This window comes from Chiloscyllium plagiosum, unplaced genomic scaffold (assembly GCF_037043375.1).
Source record: "Chiloscyllium plagiosum isolate Xiang-an unplaced genomic scaffold, Cpla_swu_hap1 HiC_scaffold_37, whole genome shotgun sequence".
Classification (NCBI taxonomy): domain Eukaryota; kingdom Metazoa; phylum Chordata; class Chondrichthyes; order Orectolobiformes; family Hemiscylliidae; genus Chiloscyllium; species Chiloscyllium plagiosum.
This window is the reverse complement of record NW_028270175.1, coordinates 16,931,668-16,957,937: the sequence shown is the minus strand read 5'-3', so window position 1 is coordinate 16,957,937 and position 26,270 is coordinate 16,931,668. Positions and strand designations below refer to the sequence as shown.

Below are 26,270 nucleotides of genomic sequence, written 5' to 3'. Positions count from 1 at the left end.
CATGTACAGGACAGAGCAAATACACAAACTCCCCTCAGCATGTACAGGACAGAGCAAATACACAAACTCCCCTCAACATGTACAGGACAGAGCAAATACACAAACTCCCCATAAAATATACAGGACAGGGCAAATACACAAACTCAATACAACATGAATAGGACAGGGTAAATACACAAACTCAATACAACATGAATAGGACAGGGTAAATACACAAACTCAATACAACATGAATAGGACAGGGTAAATACACAAACTCAATACAACATGTATAGGACAGGGTAAATACATAACCACACCCCATCAAACCGCTGACATTTCCAAGACAGGGCAAATCCGCTCCCCAATCTCTTATGTGTACAGGACAGTCAGCGACTGACCATAACTACTCAATACATACAGGACTGGTCAAATATACAAAAACCACACTCTCTCTCTCTCTCTCTGATGGCTTCAAAAAAACACAAATCACGGAATCATCTCTGATGTGTACTGGACAATTCAATTATATTCCCCCTGCCCCATATTAATCCAAGCATAAAGGTTCATGATTGCAGAAGGACATCCCCCTCCGGGTCTTATTTCTGCCCTTCCTCCATGTTTCCATAGTCATTGCTGCAAGTCAACTGATACGGGGCAGAGAAGAACTACTATTACAGCAAATGATGTATGAATGGAATGGAATTTCTCAACTAAATCACACATGTATTGCAGGACATTATGTTCAGTGTCAACATTCCTGTCCTCACTGAGTTACAATGGTTCCTGATCCCACAATATTTATATTCTTTCATGGTCTCATCCCTCCCTAATCCAGTAATCTCCTCCAACTATACAATCTCAGAATTACGTCATGCCCGCTCTCACTACTTTCATTTCACTATTGGTGGCTGTGCACTCAGCTGCCTAGACACTAAGACTCTGGGACTGACCTCTGGGACTGACCTCCCTCCTCCTTTCAGAGACTCATCAACACCTACCTCCTTAACAAATGTTTTGGTGACTATTTCATTATAAGGTGTATAAGAAATAGTTTATTCTTAAATCATTATGATGCAATCATGACACAGTGAGGGAGATCCACATAACCCCAGAATTACTGGATGCCATTGTAAAATCTGCCAACAATGCCATTTCAAGTTCTAAAGAGGGATTGTATTGACTGTAAAAAGTTTAGATGCTGCTGAGTTTCTCCAGCATTTTTAGTGTTTGTTTTGGATTTCCAGCATCAGCAGTATTATAACTTCTTTTGTCAGCCATGCTTTAGCAAAATTCCAAATTAATTTTCATACTAAATGTATATACTTTGAGACTTATAGTTTATTTCTATGCTTATTTGTTGCCATTAATATAATTTAGTATAATTTCCTAATCTACCTTAACTAACTTGTCTCTCAAGTCTTTGCAACTGACTTTAATTGACTGACTATTGTTTCAGACCGAACCATGTTACACACAAACTTGATATGAAATGTCATTATATTATGATTGCTCATCCACAGCGTATCCTTAACCAAAAGATTAATAATTAACCCTGTCTCGTTACACAATGCTGGACATGAAATAGCCTGTTCCCCAGTTGCTTCTTTAAAAGATTGTTCTGCAAAACTCTCAAATGTATTTCCCATTCTTGTGTTTTATGCTATTCCTGCCAATCTGACATGCAGACAGAATTTACAATGATATTCACAGTTTCCAATGACCCATTTCAATTGAATAATATCTGGCATTTATTATTTAATAAAAACTATCACAAGGAACTTTACAGGAGCAATTGCAACATTCGGAGATAGGTAATTAAAGCTTGTTGAAAAATGCAGGATTTAAAGAGGGTTTTCAAGAAGAAGAAAGAGAGAGACAGGCAGAAAGTAATCTAGGAATTTCAAAGCCTTAGAGCCTAGGCATATCCACCAATGGTAAAGCCATAGTAAACAGAGGTGTATAAGAAGCCAGAATTGGAAGAACACAGAGATCTTAAAGGGTTGTAAGCTTGCAAGCTGTTACTAACAGTCAGAGATGAGATTTCCAGCAGGTGGTGCTTGAATTTACTATTGCCAGTGACACAAACAGGGCAATGGAAATTCACCACGTATTTTGTACCAAGTATGAGTTTCTGCTGATTAATCCTAGTGCTTACAAACAATCTCACCTAACAGCCAATCTCACCTAACAGCCAATCTCACCTAACAGCCAATCTCACCTAACCTCACTCTTGGTTTGGGATTTACCTCAGATGCCAATGGGAAATATTTCAGGATGGGACAACTCACAGATCCTGTGTTAAAGTGAATGGACTTTGGGAACTGAAATCAAAAGAGTGACTTGCATTTCTTTAACAACTTGCACATCATTCCAATGTGTTTTACAGACAATAAAGTACTTTATGAAGTGTAGTCCGTGTTATAATGTAGAAAACATGGCACCTACTTTGCACAGAAAGGTCCTGCTAGGATCAATATGATAATGTCTGGATAATTTGTTTTTTGTGATGTTGATTGAATGGTAAAGACTGGGCAGACCATCAGGAGAGATACATTCAGCTCTTCATAGAAATTGTGTCATGGAATCTCCCACATCCATCTGAGTGGGAAAATAAGCTGTAAGATAGCCCCTTTGACAGGACATCATCTCCATCATTATTGGCTTGGAACACACTGCCAAGAGTTTGTGCTCAAGTGTCCGATGTAAATCCATCATTTTCTAATCTCAGGGGTTAGCACTAAGTCATGGCTGACAAGGAATGTTTCTGTCAAACTGAAAGAATTAAGGTGCCCGTGGCTGGTGCCATATGTGAGGTGTTGGTGGTGGGGGGACTAGAGGGTAGGGGGAGAGGTGGGTTACCTTCTTTGAGTCCGACTTCTGACACAGTTTCCCTGCTTGGGGGATGGCATTTACGCTGAAGCTGTCAGGATCTTCCCGGTCTCTGATTTTCGATTCCTTTAGCAGTGAATCGAGCTTCTTCTTAGCCACACTCTCCACATGTTTCCTGTTGGCCACCGCCTATTGACAAACAGATAAGACGCAGCGTCATTAAGGCCATCCCACCTGCCAGGAAGTGGACAAGACACAAGGGAAATGTATCAAGAAAGGAAGCACAAAGTTTGGGGTGGGGAGGGGGGCAATGGCTATACGGTACTTTCCATACATCTCTTATGTCCTGTAATAAACTACTGTATTATGGAATGGCATGGACATGCAGTTTGATGAGTTCCATGCACAGAAGAACCCCCATGTTAACCATGGGAGTCTCTAATGGACAATGGAAATGGGACAGATAATCAAGCAACTCTCCATGCTTCCCTCAATTGTAACTTACAATGTAGAGTACAGGAAAATCCTGACCTTGGGGATGATAAACTAAATCCTTCATCAGTTCCGATGAAGCTATTGACCTAAAATGTTAATCCTGCATTCTCTCCCTCTCCACAGAGGATACCTGACCTGCAAAGAGTTTCCTAGTAATGTTGGTTTTTAGTTCAGCGATCTCACTTTTTGTCCAACAGCTCGATTGGTGTCAGGCTGAAGGAGCTGTGCCTTCTGCCCACTCAAACCAAATGTAGTCCCTGGACAATTGAACAGGCAATGGGCAGTAGATTAGGAGGGTGTGGGGAGGATGGGATAATGTGGAGGCTCAACTGTGTCACCATGTATTTTGATGTAGTGATATCACATTGTGGATGAAAACCTTCCCTGTGACCGGAACAGCTTTTCCTCTAACTGCCTGGATTGAAAAACAAATTGATTCTCACAACTCAAAAAGGTAGTCATATAATTCACCACCATTCACCCTGAACGGTCTATTCTCTTGAATATAAACATACTTGGAATCATAGGATTCTACAGGACAGAAGGGCTATTTTGTCTGTGCTGGCTCTTTGAGTTCTCCAACTAGTCCCCATGCACCCCTGGAAGCTAAGGAAATTCAGCATGACTACAAGGACTCTTACCAATTTTTACAGATATACCATAGAAAACATTCTATCTGGATGCATCCCAATCTGGTTTGGCAACTGCTCTTCCCAAGACCACAAGACACTACAGAGGGTCGTCAACACAGCCCGGTCACACAAGACAAACTTCCAGCCATTGACTTCATCTATACTTCCTGCTGTCTCAGGAAAGCAGCCAATATACTCAAAGACCCCTCCCACCCCAGTTATACTCTCTTCCATCAAGCAGAAGATATAAAAGTTGTAAAAACATAGAAATAGATTCAAGAACAGCTTCTTCATCGCTTTTATTAGACTTCTGAATTGACCTGTCAAATTTTAAATTCAGTGTTGATCTTGCTGTCTGTGCACCTTCTCCGCAGCCATGACATTGTGTTCCTCATTCTCTTCCATTAGCCTAATGCACTTTGGATGGTGTGATCTGACTATACTGCACACAAAACAAAACGTTTCACTGCACCGAGATACATGTGACAATATTAAATCGAATCAAATCAAATCCAACACTCCAGCACCTTCTCCATAGGCCTGCAAATGATTCCTTTGCAAGAATTAATTAGATTCCCTTTGGAAAGCTGCTGATGAACATGTTTCCACTGACAGTGCATTCTAGGAGAATTCAATTTGCTGTAATGAAAATGTATCTCATCTCTTCATACAGATCCTCAGCCCACTATTATTTTTGCCATCACTCACTTCCTCTCCTGTACCAAGACAGGTGTAATAAAATGCTGTGCTGAGTTTGCCTCTCATCAAGTAGTTCCATCACTGAGGGTTGTGTTTTGGGAATGTGAAAATAGGGGATAATTGGGTTGATTCAGGTCTGAAAGTATACCGTTTGAGTTCAATGGTTTAAAACCTCCATACAGCAGCTGAGTGAAATCATTCGATCTATTAACAGCCACATGAGCCAGGCTGACATTGACCCTCTTTGAAAGTTGTACTGAAATATCTATTTTAAGATTTTTACATTTGTGTACCAGGGATATTGTTTTCTCCTGGTACTCTTCCAGGAACCTTTACTGTTCTGCCAAGGACACCAGAAACTACCGTCTTGTTTGAGAGGGTGAATCTAACTGGGGGACAGCTGATTCCACATTGAGCCCCAGCATCAGTTTTTTCTGGTAATGTTCCTACCTTTTATGCTGCTACTCCTGTCCCCTCTGCACAGTCACAACAACTACAATGCCAACTACAACCGCAGACACCAACAGCCTCACAGCCACAAACTCCAACAGTCTGACAGCCTCACATCCCACACACTCCGACAGCCTCACAGCTACACACTCCAACAGCCTCACAACCCACACACTCCGACAGCCTCACAACCCACACATTCCAACAGCCTCACAGCCACACACCAACAGTCTCACAGCCACACACCAACAGTCTCACAGCCACACACTCCAATGGTCTGACAGTCTCACAGCCACACACTCTAACAGTCTGACAGTCTCATAACCCACACACTCCAACAGTTTCACAACCCACACACTCCAACAGTCTCACAACCCACACACTCCATCAGTCTGACAGTCTCACAACCGCAGACTCTATCAGCTTTACAACAGCAGTAGTGAACAAAGGGAAAATTCAGTCTATGCCTCACACTCAAGGTTGGGTGAATGCTGAGTAACCTTGCAGTATCAACCTGTTATATACAGTCATGGGATGGGCACGAGATTCTGTGAATCAAAATCCTGATAGAGTCAAATTCTAAAAGTGGTCCCAAATGAGCATGATTAACTGTAACTATGTACAAACAAATCAACAGTCACTTTAAACCCTAATTGGAAACCGCAGGCATCTTTATTTTGAATATGAAATTTCTACATCTCCCTCTGTTGTCAATTTTCAAATCTGGTTTGATTTCAAATCACTGGTCCTATTCACAACAGAAAATAACTTGTTTGTCAAGGTATGTATTATAACCATCTTGTTGTCTTATTCAATGGGATGATGACTCCCTGAAGTCCAACTGGCTTACTTGTGCAACAGAAATAGCTGCCTTTGTTACCAAAACTGTATTAATATTTAAACTTAACTCATTGGGTGAGAATCCTCAGGGATTGGGTGGACCCCCGGTTTTAGACCGTATAGTCTTCAATTTACCTCAAATCGGAATACAATTGGTTGGAGTTTAAGAGTCAGCACTGTACCCAACCATCTCAGTCTTCACAATTGGGTGGGTTAGGTTACAAAGCTCCTTAATTAAAGGAACTTTCCCATTCATTGATAAAAGATCATGCTGGTGATCTGCTGATGTGCTCCACGAATTACAAACTGCCTGCCAAAGAAGACTCAGGCAGCAGATACAGTGGAAATCCACAAAACATACACACAACTCAACCTTGAACTCTGAAAACAAAACGTCCAATCATCAGGAATCCAAAGTCAAGCAGTCCAGTTGTAGAAAAGATTAGAGCGATATGAGTCTAGTTATAATGCATTTAAAATATATGTCTGAGACGTTATAAGATTGCAGAAGCATGTTAATAATATCCCACAGCTTAGCTTCAACACTGCACCAGACTTACTTTTAAGTTGATTGACTACCTAACAGGTAAATCCTGAAACCAGCTGGAATGTCTACCATCCATTTGAAGGTTAAACAATTGACTACCCTCTGTACAGTTAGATGATAGATAACTGGATGTTAGATCTTATTGGATAGACTGGGTCTCGAGATGGTGACAGGAGATACTAAACAACAAATCATTTAACTTGCTTAAGAAAAGCAGACATATCTTGGACAGTATCTGTATCTGATGGAGAGACATCAACAGACAATGAATGAGACTTTTCACTACATTGACATCACAACAAAAGATGATACAATCTGTTTGTCATTGGGAGCACTGGGGTAACCAGATAGGGAAACCAACTCGCTGCCCACTGCATCAGGGAAGAGTAATATTGAGGGTCCCATGGGATTAAACAGAGGAGAAAATTGATCTTTGATTACCTTGCTGGTCGAGACAAAATGCTCCTGGATCACTGAAACAACAGGAGGCCCTTCAGCCCTTTAAGCCTATTCTGTCATTGAATTAGATCATGGCTAATCTCTCCCTCAACCCCTTTTCCATGTCTTTGCTCCATATTCTTTCCCAACAAATGAAAGGTTCCAATGACCCCCCAAAATGCACAGCATTTTAGGAGAGAGAATTCCAGATTTTACTGACTTCCTGATTTTACTCCGTAATGAACAAACTAGCAGAAAATATTAAAGACAAACGGTGCCCGGTCATGTACCTAGCCCATTCACATTTGCAAGTTACTAGTGAAACTGCTGTCACTGCCATTTCAAAAAACACACTGTCTAAAGGTTTCCGCAGGCATTTACTTAATCAGAATATCAGCAGCATCAACTGTACATTATGGGTATGTCTAATCACACTTCTGAAGCGATTCATGCTTTATGAAGTTTTGCAATTGTTCCTGATAGGTGGATAATTGGTTCAGCACTTTCCCTGGATGAATGTTCTTCGTTTACTTAAAGCACTTCACTGTGATATTAAGGGGGATTTACTGTCTGGCCCTCATTAAATTATGACTCAGCACTAGTTTCTTGTACATAGGAGTTGCAACTCTGGCTGCTTATAGATATTTTCTAATCAACCTGTTCAGCGGTGTTATTACACAGCTTTGGAACAGGTTGAACTTGATACCGAACCGACTGCGCTTGAAACTGTCAGTATCTGACCTCCTTCCTCTGACTGACCCAATCCTGCCTTAGCTCACCCAACATGTGTTGAGCACCTTGCCCGTCTGCAGCCAATCAGAAAACAAACAGACTCTTTATGACCCAACTGGATGAATTCTGACTGTCAAATAGCTTTCCCTTTCCCAAAGCCAACATTTTTATCATTAATTAATCGGTTTCTTTTGGTTGTTAGGGACATCGTGTTTTGGAGATAAACCTTTAACTCCTGGAGACTCCAGGCCCATCAGTTGTCAATTTTATTATTGAATATGTAATCTCACCCTGACATCACACTCTAAGACAGAAGACCTGTTTTGAATTGAGCCAGATTAACTGGTTGAAGCTGTAAGGACATTGGTTAGGTTACTTTTGGAATATTGTGTGCAATTCTGGTCTCTCTGCTACAGGAATGACGCTGTGAAACTTGAAAGGATTCAGAAAAGATCTACAAGGATGTTGCCAGGGTTGGAGGATTTGAGCTACAGGGAGAGGCTGAATGGACTGGGGCTCTTTTCTCTGGAGCATTGGACACTGAGGGGTGACCTTATAGAGGTTTATAAAATCATGAGGGGCATGGATAGGGTGAATTCCCAAGGCATTTTCCCCAGGGTAGGGGAGTCCAACACTAGAGGGCATAGGTTTAAGGTGAGAGGGGGAAACATAAAAGAAACGTGAAGGGTAACTTTTCACGAAGAGGGTGGTGCGTGGATGGAATGAGCTGCCAGAGGAAGTGATGGAGGCTGGTACAATTGCAACATTTAAAAGGCATCTGGATGGGTATATAAATGAGGGATATGGGCTAAATACTGGCAAACAGGATTAGATTTCTTTAGGATATTTGGTCAGCATGGATGAGTTGAGCCAAAGATGCTGTACATTTCTATGCCTGGATGGTCTTCTGTTATTCCCCAATGAGAAGAAGTCAGCAGTCAGTCAGGATTGAAAATGTGTTGCTGGAAAAGCACAGCAGGTCCGTCAGCATCCAAGGAGCAGAAGAATCGACATTTCGGGCATGAGCCCTTCTTTAGGAATGAGGAGAGTGTGCCCAGCAGGCTTAGATAAAAGGTAGGGAGGAGGGACTTGGGGGAGGGGCGTTGGAAATGCGATAGGTGGAAGGAGGTTAAGGTGAGGGTGATAGGCTGGAGTTGGGGTGGGGGATGGGGGTGGAGAGGTCAGGAAGAAGATTGCAGGTTAGGAAGGTAGTGCTGAGTTCAAGGGTTGGGACTGAGACGAGGTGGGGGGAGGGGAAATGAGGAAACTGGAGAAATCCAGGTTCATCCCTTGTGGTTGGAGGGTTCCGAGGCGGAAGATAAGGCGCTCTTCCTCCAGTCGTCGTGTTGCTATGGTCTGGCGATGGAGGAGTCCAAGACCTGCATGTCCTTGGTGGAGTGGGAGGGGGAGTTGAAGTGTTGAGCCACGGGATGGTTGGGTTGGTTGGTCCGGGTGTCCCAGAGGTGTTCTCTGAAACGTTCCACAAGTAAGCGACCTGTCTCCCCAATATGGAGGAAGCCACATCGGGTGCAGCGAATGCAGTAAATGATGTGTGTGGAGGTGCAGCTGAATTTGTGGCGGATATGGAAGTATCCCTTGGGGCCTTGGAGAGAAGTAAAGGGGGAGGTATGGGCGCAGGTTTTGCATTTCTTGCGGTTGCAGGGGAAGGTGCCGGGAGTGGAGGTTGGGTTGGTGGGGGATGTGGACCTGACAAGGGAGTCACGGAGGAAGTGGTCTTTCCGGAACGCTGATAGGGGAGGGGAGGGAAATATATCCCTGGTTATGGAGACCCCACCTCCAGGGATATATTTCCCTCCCCTCCTCTATCAGCGTTCCGGAAAGACCACTCCCTCCGTGACTCCCTTGTCAGGTCCACACCCCCCACCAACCCAACCTCCACTCCCGGCACCTTCCCCTGCAACCGCAAGAAATGCAAAACCTGCGCCCATACCTCCCCCTTTACTTCTCTCCAAGGCCCCAAGGAATACTTCCATATCCGCCACAAATTCAGCTGCACCTCCACACACATCATTTACTGCATTCACTGCACCCGATGTGGCCTCCTCCATATTGGGGAGACAGGCCGCCTACTTGTGGAATGTTTCAGAGAACACCTCTGGGACACCCGGACCAACCAACCCAACCACCCCGTGGCTCAACACTTCAACTCTCCCTCCCACTCCACCAAGGACATGCAGGTCCTGGGACTCCTCCATCGCCAGACCATAGCAACACGATGGCTGGAGGAAGAGCGCCTCATCTTCCGCCTCGGAACCCTCCAACCACAAGGGATGAACTCAGATTTCTCCAGTTTCCACATTTCCCCTCACCCCACCTTGTCTCAGTCCCAACCCTCGAACTCAGCACCACCTTCCTAACCTGCAATCTTCTTCCTGACCTCTCCGCCCCCACCCCCACTCCAGCCTATCACCCTCACCTTAACCTCCTTCCACCTATCGCATTTCCAACGCCCCTCCCCCAAGTCCCTCCTCCCTACCTTTTATCTTAGTCTGCTTGGCACACTCTCTTCATTCCTGAAGAAGGGCTCATGCCCGAAATGTCGATTCTCCTGCTCCTTGGATGCTGCCTGACCTGCTGCGCTTTTCCAGCAACACATTTTAAGCTCTGATCTCCAGCATCTGCAGTCCTCACTTTCTCCTAGTCAGCCAGGATCATTCACTTTGGCTCTCTGGTTAATTTTTGTACTTGTATCCAGGCTGAGATTTTACACCCCCTCACTCCCTACTGCCCCCACAATATGGGGTTTTAGTGACACACTCAGACACCCAGTCACAGGTCACCTCAGTACTCCCTTTGAACATAGCCACAGATGCTATGCTAAGGAGAAGGTGGTCAAAGGGAATGAAGAGGAAGAGAGTGATGTAATGGTGATAGTTCAGTCAACAGTACCTTCCACTTCATATGAATGCACCATCGAGGAGGAAGAAAAGACAATAAATACAGAATGCAGACACATGGAGATACAAAATCAGAGAAATTATGGAGCATAATAACATGGAAATTACATATAGTTACAGTAAATATACAACACATAAGCAGGCCAGTATTAATATTCTGCATAGGCATCCTCCCATCATTATCAAGGTTCTAGATTTACAAATCTAGAATTCCATATGAAATCCAGTAAGCAGTTAACAGTGATTGGAGGTTAAATGTGAGTTACGGCATTGTGTTTATGATCTGCTTATAGAAACTACTTCTAGGATCATTTTCATGAGGAAATGCTGAGTTGTAATTGATTGTTCATTAATTGATCATTCATCCCACATGTTCTGGATTAACTAAAGTGGTTCCATTCTGTAGCTGTTAATTAGGTTCTTAAATGAGTCCTGAATCATGTACATTATGATAACTGGGGCTTGTCCATTAACCTTAGTGAATTAGGTTGGAATGTAATCATCCATCCATAGCAAAAAAGTAAAATTTGTTTTAAAACACCAATATGGAATTCTTGCTGTATCTTCAGTAAGTAACACAACAAGAGTTGTTTTGTTAAAGGCTATATCCATGACTTTTCAATTCACTGACTCATAATAAAATTATCTTTCAATTAAGTCATAAATTAGACAGAAATGCCAAATCTCTTTTCTCTGGCAAGTTATGTTTGGCAAAGCCTTCAATTTAAGATGTCATGAATATTGTTACTTTTTACAACATTGTGCAGGTTACCAGAAAGCTTTTATCATGGAGGAAGGGACAACCTTCTGAGTAACTTATCCATTTTGCAATCACCGATGCACTGAAAACACAAATGCTTCAACAAAACACTCAGTCAACCTTTTGGAGGAAAATTTAGTCCAGATGGAGCGATTAGGAAAAAAAAACTTATTCACAATCAAACAGAAAAAATCAATCTAAAAGAACAAGAGCATAAAAAGTCTTACTTCACCATATCGTGGTATCATAAGATATAGTGATGCAATCACTGACGTGTGGTTCTTATTGCTGGAATGGGAGGAGGTAGTTTTGACAAAGACTCCAAGACAAAGACACTGTGTATAATGGGAAACCAAAAGAACTCATTCTATACAAGAAAGAAATCACTGTGGGTCCCCCATGTCGTTAAAGTAGAGCCTCTTCAGTCAGTAAAATTTCTTCCACACCAGCTTTTGTTCTTAAATATCCACTCATCATGAGCTTTCTGTCATATGCTCATTTGGAGATGCAGGCTTGGCAGGCTGGAAGCTCGTGGATTTGTAGGGCTTTACTGTAACACTTAACAGAGGTACATCTAATGTTTGAGAATCAACAACAGTTCAGGCTAAAAGAAGGTGAAGAGAAAATGATTGAGGTGTAATTCTTTAGGATCTCCTGACAAGGGAGCTTTAACCCAGGGAATGGAGATGTCCAATGAAACTGATAGGGCAGAAATGAAGGACTAGCTGACCCATATATGACTTCTTGACAACAGACAGGATGAATACCTTACTATGGGGGGATTTCCTGCAGAGGAGAATCTAATGGTCATATTCTTATTAAAAAGACAGGACATTTCAATTGACTAACACCACTGAAGTAGACTTTTAAAATTAATCTTACACATGTCACAGTTTCCAAATTAGGAAACAGAAACAATTTTCATCTCTGGTACAGCATGAGCTAGTTCCAGAGCAAAGTTCCCTTTGTGTCTACACTATCCTATGAAACACTCCTGGGATGTTTTTATCAACCCATGGGATGTGGGTGTGACTGGCTGGGCCCAGCATTTAATGCCTATCCTGAGTTGCCCTTGAGAAGGTTGGGGTGAGCTGCCTTCGAAGAACCGTTGTAGATCCACATGCTGTTGGTTTGCTGCCTTTTTACATACAGATGTAAAGCTGCCTCTAATAAACACTCCACGGGCAGATGTGGCACAGCCGAATGCAGGCCAGCATGACCTCCAAAGCTCAACAAAATGCCTCAGCCTCAACTAGAATATATCATTCTTAATTTCTTACACTAGTGGCTCTGTAGACTCTGTCTGGTTAGATTGCCAACTTAATGCTGAAGTAGAGGCAGGTTTATTTTACAACCTCATGATCAAATAGGACTGAGCTAAGCCAACAGCTGGCCTGGGTTGGACGTCGCACCTGCTCTGGATGTGTACAATAACAACTCTGAATAGTTTGATTCGAAAATATCTTGGACTGAGCTAAGTCTTCCCAAACCTATGTTACACACCAAGCACTGTGGCCATGGAGAAGAACTGAATTTAATCAGTCTGCATTGAATTTGAATCCAGGAGTCAGAGATCAAGATCCAGTTCACCAAAGTTCCCCTTTCCTCTCCTTTTCACTCTTTATGATTTTTAACAGGGACCCTGAGGATGAATATTCATTTTTAGTTAAATCAGATCAAACCGTGGTGTTTACTTCAATGAATCTCATGATGGCATCGCCTTGTCTTCCATTGGCTGGATCCACCAGAGTTTAAGTTGGTTTTAAACGGCTTCTCAACCTTTTGCTGTGACATTTCCCATTGTATGAGAGGATTTAAGTTCTTTCAGATGCACTGATCCTCTACACTAACCAGGAAAATCAACTTGACAGGGAGCTTTGAAATTATGGAAGGGTTCCCAACAACATCGAGAATTTAACAAAAAAGTGTAATTATCTTTCAATTTGCTCATGTGCTACTCACAATCCTTCTCCTCTTTTCACCACATCTTTACATCGTCCCCCGCATCAGCCTCAACAAGCATCTGAACCGTTAATAAACATCACAAAGGATTGTGCAAGATCGGATAATTACAGTCTTTTGTCTTTACATTTGTCTTTACATAATGGGGTAGCGAAGGTCCATTCCTATCATTTCAAATGATTGCAGATAAAATTAAAGCAGTTTTCTTCATCCCAACACCCACTCCCCTCAGAGACATCTGCTTCAAGAGCTCGGTTTATATTCTCCACTTACATCTCCATTCATCAACTTGCAGTCATCCTCGATTTCATCGGCACTATCTTCATCCGACACCTCACCTTCTTCTGCATCATCACTGATATTTGCAGGGAGTTTCTTTCCCTAATAGACAGAACCAGGAAAATGGGTAAATAAGTGAGCAACAGGAAGGAAAGAATGAAAATGGAGTGAGGGACAAAAAGGTTGAAGAGGAATTAAAGGGATGAGAACAAAAGAAATGGAAGATAGCTGCAAAAGAACACTGGAGATGTGGAAGAGAGATAAGAAACACAGGGAGAGAGAAAGAGTTGGGAAGGGGAAGAGAAAGATGGGAAAAAGAAGGGGAAAGTGTGAATGGGGTGAAGGAGAGTGCTGGGAATGAGGTAAAGGGAGAGGCTGAAAGATGAGAGCTGGGAAAGAGGGAGAGAGAGAAAGAAAGTAGAAGTGTGAGAGATGGAAAAGAGGGAGAGAGAGTGAGAAAAGAAGGAAATATAGATATAGAAAAGCGGGGAAGAGAGGAAAGGACATGAAGTGGAGAGAACAGGATATAGGAAAGAGTGAGAGAGACACAGGAAGAGAGAACAATATCAGAGATTTAACTAAGTCACAATGGTCATAAACAAACTTTAGAAGCTTTAGCTGAAGCCTCTGAGTCTAACCTGATTTGTCAGAAACCCTACTCTGTATTGTAGGAGTGACCTGGAGAGTGGAGAATGTGGACAAATCATGGGGACAGCTTCACTTACAGTGATAGTTGGTCGAAGACATGTCAACAGGAATAAATTGTGGGGAGTAACCTTGTAAGTGAGAAGATGTGCACCATAGGCTGAAACACCATGTCATAGAGTACTTTGAATTTCATCATTTACAGATTTAAATATATTGGCTTTCTACCATTATATGAACCTTTAAGCAATGTCCTTCCAGATTTAGCAATGTCCACATCTAGCCTTAAGGCAATAAGGCCAATACAGTTCAAAAGGTCCTGGTTTGATACCTAGACTGAGTATTGCTTTGCTGGAAACAATGTGACTCACTATCATTGTTTAACCCTGAGAAACCGCCTGAGGAGAGACATCTCCCTGAGTTGGCAGGAGAGAGAGAGAGAGTTGGGGGAATGTGGATGGAAAGCGTACTGTTAGAAAAGAAATAAATTCATTAACACATGTTCTGATTCATTGCATTCATACAGCTGTTGTTTCATTGTCGGCAAATAGAATCACCTTGTTTCTATTTTAAAAAATCACATTGCTTAAGTGACCCAATTTTTTATGTGAATCAATTTCATTATGTGTAAAATTTACATCAGCCCTGAGGTTTGAGCATAAATCAATGCGTCCCCAATCTCTCCAGCGCTGCCTGATTTAGATCAGATGAAATGGTACACAGAGTAACAGTCAACCTCGATGACATCTCATTGTCTCTTTCATTCTCATTTCCATCTCATCAAGATCATTTGATAGCCAGCCATGCATAAGACAACAGCTATTACAGCTTCAGAAAGCACATGGTGATGAATGTTAAGTAAGGAAGTCACGAGGATCCTCATGATCAAGGAAGAAATGAAGTGTGGAAGAAATCAGCGGAGAGTAAGACTGGGATCATATGTGGAATCAAGGGACAGGTAGACCGAAGGATTCAACTGCTTTCATTGATTTGTGTTTCAATAACAAGGGGTTCATTCTGGTGATTATCACTGGTAGAATAAAAGAACATTACACCTAATTCACAGCACAGAAACTGGGCAATTGGCCGAACTGGTCTGTTCCAGAGTCTATATTCTACATGAGATTTCCCCCCAGTCCTATCTTGCCTTTGTTTCCCCAATCCGTTTCTTCATCATTTATGTCCTAAACCTTCCTTCTAATGCACCAAAACTCTCTGCTTCAATCATTCTATGTGGCAGTGAATTTCATTATTTTCAGTACTTTCCATGCAAAGAAACTTTTCCTCAATCTTGTTTTAAAGACTTTGCAATAATTATCATCTGGAAATTGGAGATATCCTAATCTTCTGGTCAGCACACTGTCTCAATAAAAATCTGGTCATCACTTTATTGTCTGCTGTTGGAACCTGCTATGTATAAAATGCCCATTGTATTTCCTATACTACAATCGTAACTAAATTTCAAAAACAACTCATTGTTGGAATGTCCTGGACATATGAAAGGCATTTAATAAATACTTTTGTTTGCTTTTAAATAGGATCCTTTAATTACAGGTGGAGAGGGAAGGAAAGAAGGACAGAAGAAATTTAGCAACATGAGCAAAAATAAATTGACTGCTTTCTTTTTCTCAAATTGGATTCAGATAAAATGTAATAGTCCTATAATCAGTCTTTGTAGGAGACATGTTAGTAATGACCCCATCAAGTCTTGCTAAATATTAATGAAGGTTTGATTGCCTACATACCTTTACAAGAATCTTGCCCTTCAGGCTATCAGGTGAAGGAAGTTGAGTCACATCATCCACATGCACTGAAGACACATCAAGTTTATCACCTAAGATCTCGCATAGGTACTGAGCCATCTTCTTCTGCTGGGGGACGCTGCAGTGGTTTTCAATGGAGAGAATAACTGGATATCTGTAATTCAGATTCAAACCAAACATTCAGCACAGAGTTATAAAACTTTCAAACCACAATGTTACTTCAAAATGGCCTTTGACTGCTCTGGAATATGGGAACTATCAAAATAATGGTGTAGGAGGTGTTCTTTTCCACATGGGGCTGTCGAAGGATGCTGTATGTAACCTGTGCCATACTTGTACTGGGAGGTGAGACAGGGTTGAGGGTACTGTACTCTTTATCTAATCCAGGCTGTATCTGAACTTTATATTTTTTATTTACTGAATGCAAATCCCTGGAGCCAAGCAATTGCCTCCTCAATTGCTGAGTTTAAGGTAATTAGTCCTTCACTTAGTCTGAGGAAGGAACACTCCTTGATCATGTGTATTAGTGTTTGTGTCTGTGCACAGGTGCAGAAGGGTTTTGTACTGGGGTCCCAGAAGTAGAGGGGCTACACAGGGGACCTAACTTGTCCTGTTAGGCAAGGACTACTCTCAGCAGTGTAGTTTAAAGCCTGCTGTTCAACAAATGACATTTGTCACAAGCAATGCATTAGTGACTTCCTATGTTTTCCATTCCTTAATCCATGGAGGCCTGATTGTGGATCTTGCTCAGGGGATTTGTTCATGGGGTGCTGAGACAGAAGGTGGGAAGTTGCAGATTGATCTTGTCATTTCAAGTGGGAAGTGAGACACACCATCGATGGTTTCAATCTGCTTCTGTGTTTTTGTTAGAAATATTTGCCCTGACAGCAATTGTGAGGCAGTGTAGGGGGACCATCACTGTGTAGCTAACCTCTCTGCACCTGTATGTTAATAGATCACATGACTATGTGAGATATAAAGTCCCTTGGTACCTCTGTTAGGACTGGGCCTTCTGCTTCTTTCAGTTCATCTGCTGCTGAGAAATCTAGATCAGGGTCAACGTATCCGAATCTCAATACTCACTCAGACTTTGCAAAGGCGTACTTGTTGATAGTTTCAATCACATCTCGGAACAGGATCTTGGAGGTGAGTGTGTAACCATGGTGAACAATGGGCTCTCCATCTGGTCCATCCCAACAGTCAACTACAAGACAACATCATCACTTACAAAAAACAGTGCATAAAATACTGGCCTTTGTTGACCACACAGCAGACAGAACTGCAGAATCCTTATCTTCAGTTCTATCCAGGGCTACGTTCCTCCTTATTTCTATAATCTCCTCCAGGATTGAAAACCTCCAAGACACTGGCTGTCCTATAATATTAGCTGTTGGAACATCTTCAGTTCTCCACTTTTAACTGCTTCACACCTACAGCTGCCTATGCAGTAATTCTCTCCACATCTCTCTGTTTCTCCAGACATCTCTCTCCCCCTTTAAGGTGTGTGGAATATCAGTCATTGAGTATGCTCAAGAAGGAGATCAACAGATTTCTAGCTATTAAAGACATCAAGGACTGTATGACTAGTACATGAAAATGGCGCTGAGGTAAAAGATCAGCTATGATCTATTTTAACTATGGAACAGACTTAAGAAGCTGATTGGTCTACTTCTGCTTTTATTTTCGATGTGTAGTGATCGGAAACATGGCCAAGGTGAATCTCATTGGCTATGAGATTATTGATTGGGGTTGTTAACCTGGGCCAATCAGGGAGCCCAGGCTGACAGATAGAAACAGGAGACTTTGCTGCTCTTTCCCCATATATAGTGGGTTTTTTGTGAACTGCTGCTTTCTGTTTATTGTTAACTGTATTTCATACTGTTTGATAAAATTTTTAAAAATAAACAGGAAACAGGCTGTCCTAGAGGTGGCCGGAAGGTGTGTTAGGGTGGACCGAGAGCCGAAAGGGACATGGGGTGGACTGAGAGATGGAAGGGGTGTAGGACCGGACCGAGAGCTGGAAGGGACATGGGGTGGACTGAGAGATGGAAGGGATATGGGGCGGAAGGAGCTGGAAGGGACATGGGGTGGAATGAGCCGGAAGGGACATGGGGCAGACCGAGAGCCCGAAGGGGCTTAGGGGTGGGCTGCTTTAGAGTGGCCAGACGCTGGGAGGGACGGATGGTTTGCTCTGTTGCCAAGGGTTTCTGTGATAGATCCACTGTTCTATTGTTCGATTTATCAAACTGTCTGTGTGTGATTGTGAGCATTGTTTCCTTCATGATAATGGAAAGTGGGATTTGAGGTTACCTTGTTTCCCTGTGAACTGGTTGAATGGTGGGGTCTGGGGTCTGGCTTTGCTGCCCCTTTCCCCTGTAAATTGCTGTTTCTTGTATACGCCTATTCATGTTAACTGTTTGTTTGTAATTTGTACTGGTTAATAAAACTTTTAAAAATGTACAAACAGGAGATTCAGATGGTGTCCTCAGTATTGGGACTGGCTTTGACAGGCTGGTCACAGCCCGTGTGTAAATGAAGGGTGACAGGATACTGGCCTCTGTGTAGACATTTCACTATTGTTTACACGACATCCTCAGAGTTTTACTGTGAAAAGTGTTGATTAAACATTGCTGAAGTCTTAAAAACATCCCAGAAAGTTTTCAGATATGCCGCAAATTTCCCCTTCAAATGCAATGTGGTCAGTCCGTCACCAACAGCAAGTGCAGATGAGCATAGCTTTCAGTCGCACTCACAATCCTCAGCTACGGACTGCTTGCCCCTGTTTTCCTGTGGCCTCTGTTAGAGGAAGGAGTTAATTGAAGTGCTCTCCTACAAAATGTAGTGCAATTTTATATCAGTCAGCTGCTTAATGATGCTGTAGGTGGCTGTTCTTAGGACTGGTTTCATCTCCTTTAACAAGGTGAACCTCCAAATGCAGGTTATAATTAAAGTCATTCTGGCAGCATCTGTCAAGACAGAGAGACAGAAACAGAATTGATGTTTTGAGCCTGGTAAGAGGAGTCACACCAGACTCGAAACATTGACTCTATTTCTCTCCATAGATGCTGCCAGACTTGTTGAGTTTCTCCAGCATCTTTATGTTTGTTTCAGGATTCCAGCATCTGTGGTATTTTGCCTTTATTGTTGCAAAAGTTATTCTTTTTCTGAATACTTATCTGTGGAAAGTCCAGTTATGGCAATACACCATATTGCCCAGCACTTCTGCAGTATCTAATATACAGTGTCACTGAAAGAGCTGAGAGTACAATGCTTGTTTAGTTGCTGCTGTCAAGATAACTGCTACCAATTTACTATAATGATAACCCTAATTTCAGAAAATTGCACCCCTTTTGTGCTGACTGCTTTAGTGGAGAAATTAATGTCCATTGTAGTAAGCATTGTGATGACTGAACTGTCACTGATTATGGATCATATGTCAGGCGATAACACAATAATGTTATGACAGTAACGTCCTTTGATATGAATTTGCTTTGTAGGCATTCCCTTACTTGCTTTTCAACAGATAGGATCTTTGTAACATCTTGGATCCTCTGTTTCTGCCCAAGTTAAACTGAAGACACTTTAACTGCAACTTTTGAGGATGTGATGAATAATTATTTCTTTAGGATTAAATGAGAAGGACAAACTGACATTTACATAGCACCTTTCATACCTTTCAATTTCCCAAAGTAGTTTACAGTCAAGAAAATACATCATTGTAGTGTTGTCACTGTTGTAACATGAAGCACAAACAATAATTTGTGCACATAAAACTCCCAGAAATAGTATTATTTTATTGACCAGATAATCTGTTTCTATTGGTATTGGTTGAGAGATAAACAGTGACCAAAACACAGGGGAGAACTTCCCACTTCTTCATCACAGGAATTTTTCAGTCACCTGCGAGGGCGAACAGCATTGCAAAATATCAGCAACTTGAACAGTGTTGCACTTTCACTAAAGCACTGGAGTGTCAGCTGAGATTATGTGAGACTTTGGAGTGTGCTCTGAACCACAACCTTCTGAATCAGAGGCATATCAGCCACAACTGACAGATTTTTTAAAAAGAAAGGATGTGTTAAATGGTGAAGACTGTAATGAAACTAGCACCTAATGTTATATAAGGCAGCATTTTGCTGAAGTATCTCTCACCCCCACCCACCTAGGGACTGTAAGCATCATTGGTCTTACCTTCAACACAGCGACATCCCGTCTGTAGTACCCAAGCATACATGTCCACTCGGGACTGTGACATTAGTTGGTCCCCCATCAGGTAGGTGTTGTGAGAGGAGGCAATGTAGTAGTTACACATAGGCTGTGTCATATCCTGGCTCACTTTGTAATGTTCAGGGTTAAAGATATCACCTGCTGGACTTCTCATGTAGTTTGTGAAACCTATGGGATTGAAGAAAACATCATTGCACTTATGAAAGAGTCAACGATAAATGGATTTAACTAAAATCAGCTCTCAAGACAGTAGTTAGAAAACCTTTCACCATTAAAAGAGGGGTAGAAGTGAGGAACTCTGTCTCACAAAGGTAACAGATGTTAATTCAATTTGTCATTTAAAATATGAAAAAATAGCTTTTGTTGTTAAGCATGGATATTACAGGATATGGAGTGTAGGCAAGTGGATGGGGTGATATTAGAAAGCAGCCATGATTGGACTGAATGACAGCTCAGGTTCAAGGGCTGAATGGTGTTCTCCTATCCTTGTGTAAGATTATCAATAACTAACATAGTAACTGGAAGATAACAGGAGGCTGGAGATTGGAGCTTCTCTGTATTGGATCAAACACCCAGAGTTGAGTATTACATGGTGAGGGACTACACCTCTGGGAATGGCATTGCTCCAGTTTTACACACACCACACACCCAAACCCCCTCCCACTGCCTCCTCCCCTGGTCAATATTATTTCTAAATATTGGCTGATAGGCTTTTTCTCCTTTTGATTCAGCAATTTGTTTTTACAATCAATACAAGAATGTGCAATCTTATTCAGCATCAGAACAGGGAAAGCTCTGATCCAAACTCAGTTTGTAGCCAGTAAGATGATGACAGTGACAAACATTGAGCATTGTTTTATTTTTAAAAATGACATAATTAGTATCCTGTTGGAAAAACTCAGTGTAAATGTGTGAACATGTAATCATGCATGTATGTTTATGAGTGTATGTGTGTGAGAGAGACAGTGAGCTGGTATTGGGATAGGTACAAGGTTCTCCTGTGATGCTGTTCATGAGTCTACGTGTCTGTTAACATCCACCATCCTCCAGAGATATGAGGAATGGCTACGTGGGTAATGCACCAGAGAATGGGCAGTGCCAATGGAACTGTAGCCTCAATGCGGAGTTATCGAGAGTTAGGGTTAGAGTTAGGGTAAGTGTTAGGATTAGGTGGATGAAAAAGCAAACTTACCATCAATCCCAAGGACTCCTTGCTTCCTGTTCTCTGGGCATGGCTCAAATTTATCAATGATCTCCAGGCAATGTTCCTTTGTAACATTGGTCATCTAATGAGGAAAGTGCAAGAAATGAGAGTGGTTCACACAGTCATTCACCATCCTGCTTTGTCTCTCATTACACTGCCTGCTCTCCACTCAAACAGTGACATGTTTAATCACAGAGGATGGTTCTAATCCTGTTGCTCCATGTTGTTGTTCTGATTACTCACAGCCACTGAAGCTTTGACACTATTAAGGTCTATCGATCGACAGGAAGATAATAAGGTTGTTCTTGACGACAGGGGTGCTGATTGCAAGCTGCAGAGCTCTCTGTGCTTCTCTATGTCTGGTTTCTTACATAAACAATCACGGAGGGCTATAGGAATCTGTACATCCAAAGCTGTCAGGTCCTTGCATGTTACACTAATCATGGTTATGTCTTAAATTACTCTCATATATTAACACAACATGTTATTTTCTGAAAGCAAAATAGAAATAAAAACTCTTTGCTAATTAAACCCTGTGCACCCATTACACACTGCTCTAACTTTTTAAGGGGAGAATCTGAAGTGAAGGCCCAAGGTCTGTGGAGCAGGGGACATCCAAGTGGAGAGTGGAAAAATTCAATGAATACTTTGGATTTCTAAAAGATAGGAAGATGGACTGACAGTGGGAGGAGGGAAACTCCAATTGGACTGAGTCAGGACAGGAGATGGCACAATTATAATATTAACAAAACCTACAATCAAAGTATACTGCAAAATAAGCAATCATGGTTGTACAGTTTTCCAAAGCAGTTAATTTCTGACATAAAATTAAAATGGAAAACTTCCTAATTTAAGGCAGGATTTCACCAAAATTCAAAAATTTTAAAAAGTAGAATTTGCAAACATTCTGAATAATCTCTGAAAATAAGAGGCATGTTTTCCACAGAGCTGATCAGATATTGGTACTTACCCTGGGTAAATATTGATATCAACTGGTTAACAGTCAATATGCACATGTTCAATATTGAGATCAAATAGTTAAAATATTGATATATTGACATAGACTGAGTGCTCTAGTAAAGTGCCAACACAGAGAAGATGGATGGAATGGCCTCATCCCAATACTGTAAACGTATTTTTATAGTTCTGCCCCTTACCACTACAGCTCCAGCTCTCGTCCATACATTAGGCAACAGTTTGATAATGGCACATTGACATTTGTTGCGAAGGACACTGAAGGGTGATGGCTTAATGGTATTATGGCTAAAGCAGTTAATCCAGCGAGTTGGTAATGTTCTGGTGACTGGGGTTTGAATATTGCCATGACAGATGTTGGAATTTTAATTCAACAAATATCTGGAATTAGGAGTCTAATGATGATGAAACCATTGCTGATTGTCAGGAAAAACATATCAGGTTCACTAACATCCTTTTGGGAAAGAAATAAATTACTGCCCTTACCTGGTTTGGCACCAGACCAACAACAATGTGTTGACACTTTACTGCCCTCTGGGCAATTAGGGATGAGGAATAAGTACTGGCATGGCCAGTGACGCCCACATCCCATGAATGAATGGAACTTTACCTCAATCTGGTTCATGAGGGTACCTGTCTCCCACACAAAAAAAATGCCTGTGCAAGAATTCATCACACCTCAGTTCCTTACAGGGTTTCACACAATGAGATACTTTTAGATTGTTTGTATATATGGGGAAGCAAATTAATAGTAGCAACATCGTGCAAGCAGCAATGAGACAAATGAATGGCTCATCTGCCTTTGATTAATAGAGGTGCCTGACCTGAGCTTTAGCAGAACATACTGTCCTGCCAATAGGTCCAAACAGCCTGTGTCCTTTCACTTCCATCTGAACAGGCAGATCGGGGCCTGAGTTTAATTCCTCACTGGGAGTGCAGTGTGGTCAGTACACATTCGAGTCATAGAGACATAGGGATGTACAGCCTGGAAACAGACCCTTCGGTCCAAGCCGTCCATGCTGACCAGATATCCCAACCCAATCTAGTCCCACCTGTCAGCACCTGGCCCATATCCCTCCAAACCCTTTCTATTCATATACCCATCCAAATGCCTCATAAATGTTGCAATTATACCAGCCTCCACCACATCCTCTGGCAGTTCATTCCATACACGTACCACCCTCTGTGTGAAAAAGTTGCCCCTTAGGTCTCTTTTATATCTTTCCCCTCTCACCCTCAACCTATGCCCTCTAGTTCTGGACTCCCCTACCCCAAGGAAAAGACTTTTTCTATTTATCCTATCCATGCCCCTCATAATTTTGTAAACCTCTATAAGGTCACCCCCTCAGCCTCCGACACTCCAGGGCAAACAACCCCAACCTGTTCAGCCTCTCCCTATAGCTCAAATCCTCCAACCCTGGCAACATTCTGGTAAATCTTTTCTGAGCCATTTCAAGTTTCACAACATCTTTCCGATAGGAAGGAGACCAGAATTGCACACAATATTCCAACAGTGGCCTGACCAATGTCCTGTACAGCCGCAACATGACCTCCCAACTCCTGCACTCAATACTCTGACCAATAAAGGAAGGCATACCAACCGCCTTCTTCACTATCCTATCTACCTGCACCCAAGATCTCTTTGTTCAGCAATACTTCCTAGGACCTTACCATTAAGTGTATAAGTCCTGCTAAGATTTGCTTTCTAAAATGCAGCACCTCGCATTTATCTGAATTAAACTCCATCTGCCACTTTTCTGCCTATTGGCCCATCTGGTCAAGATCCTGTTGTATTCTGAGGGAACCCTCTTCGCTGTCCACCTCACCTCCAATTTTGGTGTCATCTGCAAACTTACTAACTGTACTTCTTATGCTCACATCGAAATCATTTATGTAAATGACAAAAAGTAGAGGACCCAGCACCGATCCTTGTGACAGGCACAAGATCTCCATGGAGATGTTTTGGGGAACATCTTGGCGCAGTGACGCAATAAAGACTAAATACGGAAGGAAATTTTATTTTCTCGGAATGGCTACTTTTGTAAAATGGCCCATCTTTGGGAGGGTAACAAAACTTTAAATTCCAGGTGATCCTCCTCCCCTCCCCTCACTCAGTAACCTATGACCTCAACTTGGAATGGCACCTCTGCACCACCTACCCCTCAGTAGTGGTTGTCAGAGGAAGGGGTTCTCTGACCCCACAAATTCTGACCAACTACAGTCAAGGTCCAAGGTGGTCACGTCTCAGTGTTTGTGACAAATGTGCCATCCACAAATGTGTCAGCTAATAGACTACTACATGGTGTAAATGGTAAGGCTCACTTCAGAAAACGGGGTGAGGGTACAGAGAGTTGGATAGAAGCACACAGAAAGAAAATGAATGAGAATAGGAAAGAGACACATAAAAAGAGAGTGGAAGAGACAAGGAAAGAGAAAGAGAGAGGGACAGAGACTCCTATGTGGAGAAAGTGAGGTCTGCAGATGCTGGAGATCAAAGTTGAAACTTTATTGCTGGAACAGCACAGCAGGTCAGGCAGCATCCAGGGAACAGGAGATTCGACGTTTCGGGCACAGGCCCTTCTTCAGGAAAGGTTCCTGAAGAAGGGCCTGTGCCCGAAACGTCGAAACTCCTGTTCCCTGGATGCTGCCTGACCTGCTGTGCTGTTCCAGCAATAAAGTTAGAGACTCCTATGTGCCTTCCAATTTCAAGGGTCCATCCGCCATCTTGAATTGGATGGCAGGCACATACATTGGTCGCCAACTGGCCAAATCCAGAACAAATCAAGGTTGGGTGACTGTTCCTGATGCAAAGTGTTGTCAAGCACACCATTTGAACCTGGGGCTTAGGTGTTCAGCCAAAACACAAAATCCTGCCCTTTTTGATTGTAAGTCTGAGGGTGGGGATCTGGGGGCCAGTCAACAGAGGGGTGCTGCCAGAGGCAGAGGTTGGGGCTGGAGGAGGAGCAGGAATGAAACTTGTGCTCACACTAAAAACAGGCACACAGCCAGCAATGTTTACTCTATATCTTCAGGGTGACCAAGATGGAGCTTGACATTAAGGTCTATCTTATGTTTAGTGGAAGATGGAATCTTAGTAAATGAGGGAGAAAGGGACATATCAAATGGCCTCAATTACGCTTAGGGTATAAAAACCTGATTTGGTCGGTGGGAGGAAAGGGTGAAGTCAGTGAAGAAGACTTACAATAAGTTGCTTTGATTTCAGTCAAAGTGCATCGATGATAAGGGTTTAAATAAAGAAAGGCCAGCCATTCACTGATCACCTCAGTGCAATTCCTGCCAGCGGGTTCCACAAGACAAACAAGGGGCAGGCAGATTAAAGGACACTGGTTGGATTGGTATTCAAATATATTAAAAGATTTGAGAACTAAATTTCACTCTTCACTTGCCTGTTCGATTTGGTAATATAGGCAGCTCAAGGAGCTGTTATTTTATCATGTTAACACCTTGGGAAATAAGCTTAGCTACATTATCCTTCAAAAATATTGGGCAGAGGCAGAGTAAACACAGCTGTCTGTTTTTAATATATAACTAGCCCATAAACACAGAGGAAATGTCTGTCTCAGCATATTCCACATGTATAACAGTGCAGGGAGTCCCAACTCTACTGTACCATTGATGCCTGGAACAATGAGATAGTGAGCAAATTGTAAATTAATGGTGGGCAGTACCTTCTTTAAAGCTTTTTCATCACTCTGCGTTAGGCCAAACTTTAAACAAACTTATTGAGTGACTGATCATTGACTCAATCTACTTCCATATTCCAAAATCATACTTTTAAACTTCAAGCTCAGAGTCGATACTTCTTGACATGTATCTTTCTCTCTCCGTACCTTCATTCAACCACACAACTCCTCCATTGTTACTCCATTAAA

The 26,270-nt window shown here is 42.2% G+C and overlaps 1 protein-coding gene across 1 annotated transcript in view; it reads right to left on the bottom strand.

Moving 5' to 3' along the window:
• The window catches only part of plch2a (phospholipase C, eta 2a), a 156,989-nt gene that overhangs the window by 66,896 nt on the left and 63,823 nt on the right, over nucleotides 1-26,270 (bottom strand). Inside the window, exons 6-11 of the mRNA XM_087980397.1 lie at nucleotides 21,391-21,484; nucleotides 20,163-20,366; nucleotides 17,055-17,175; nucleotides 15,954-16,125; nucleotides 13,558-13,665; nucleotides 2,842-3,000 (exon numbers count right to left, since the gene is read on the bottom strand). Coding sequence (XP_087836523.1) covers nucleotides 2,842-3,000; nucleotides 13,558-13,665; nucleotides 15,954-16,125; nucleotides 17,055-17,175; nucleotides 20,163-20,366; nucleotides 21,391-21,484 — 858 coding nt within the window. The remainder of the gene's footprint in view (nucleotides 1-2,841; nucleotides 3,001-13,557; nucleotides 13,666-15,953; nucleotides 16,126-17,054; nucleotides 17,176-20,162; nucleotides 20,367-21,390; nucleotides 21,485-26,270) is intronic.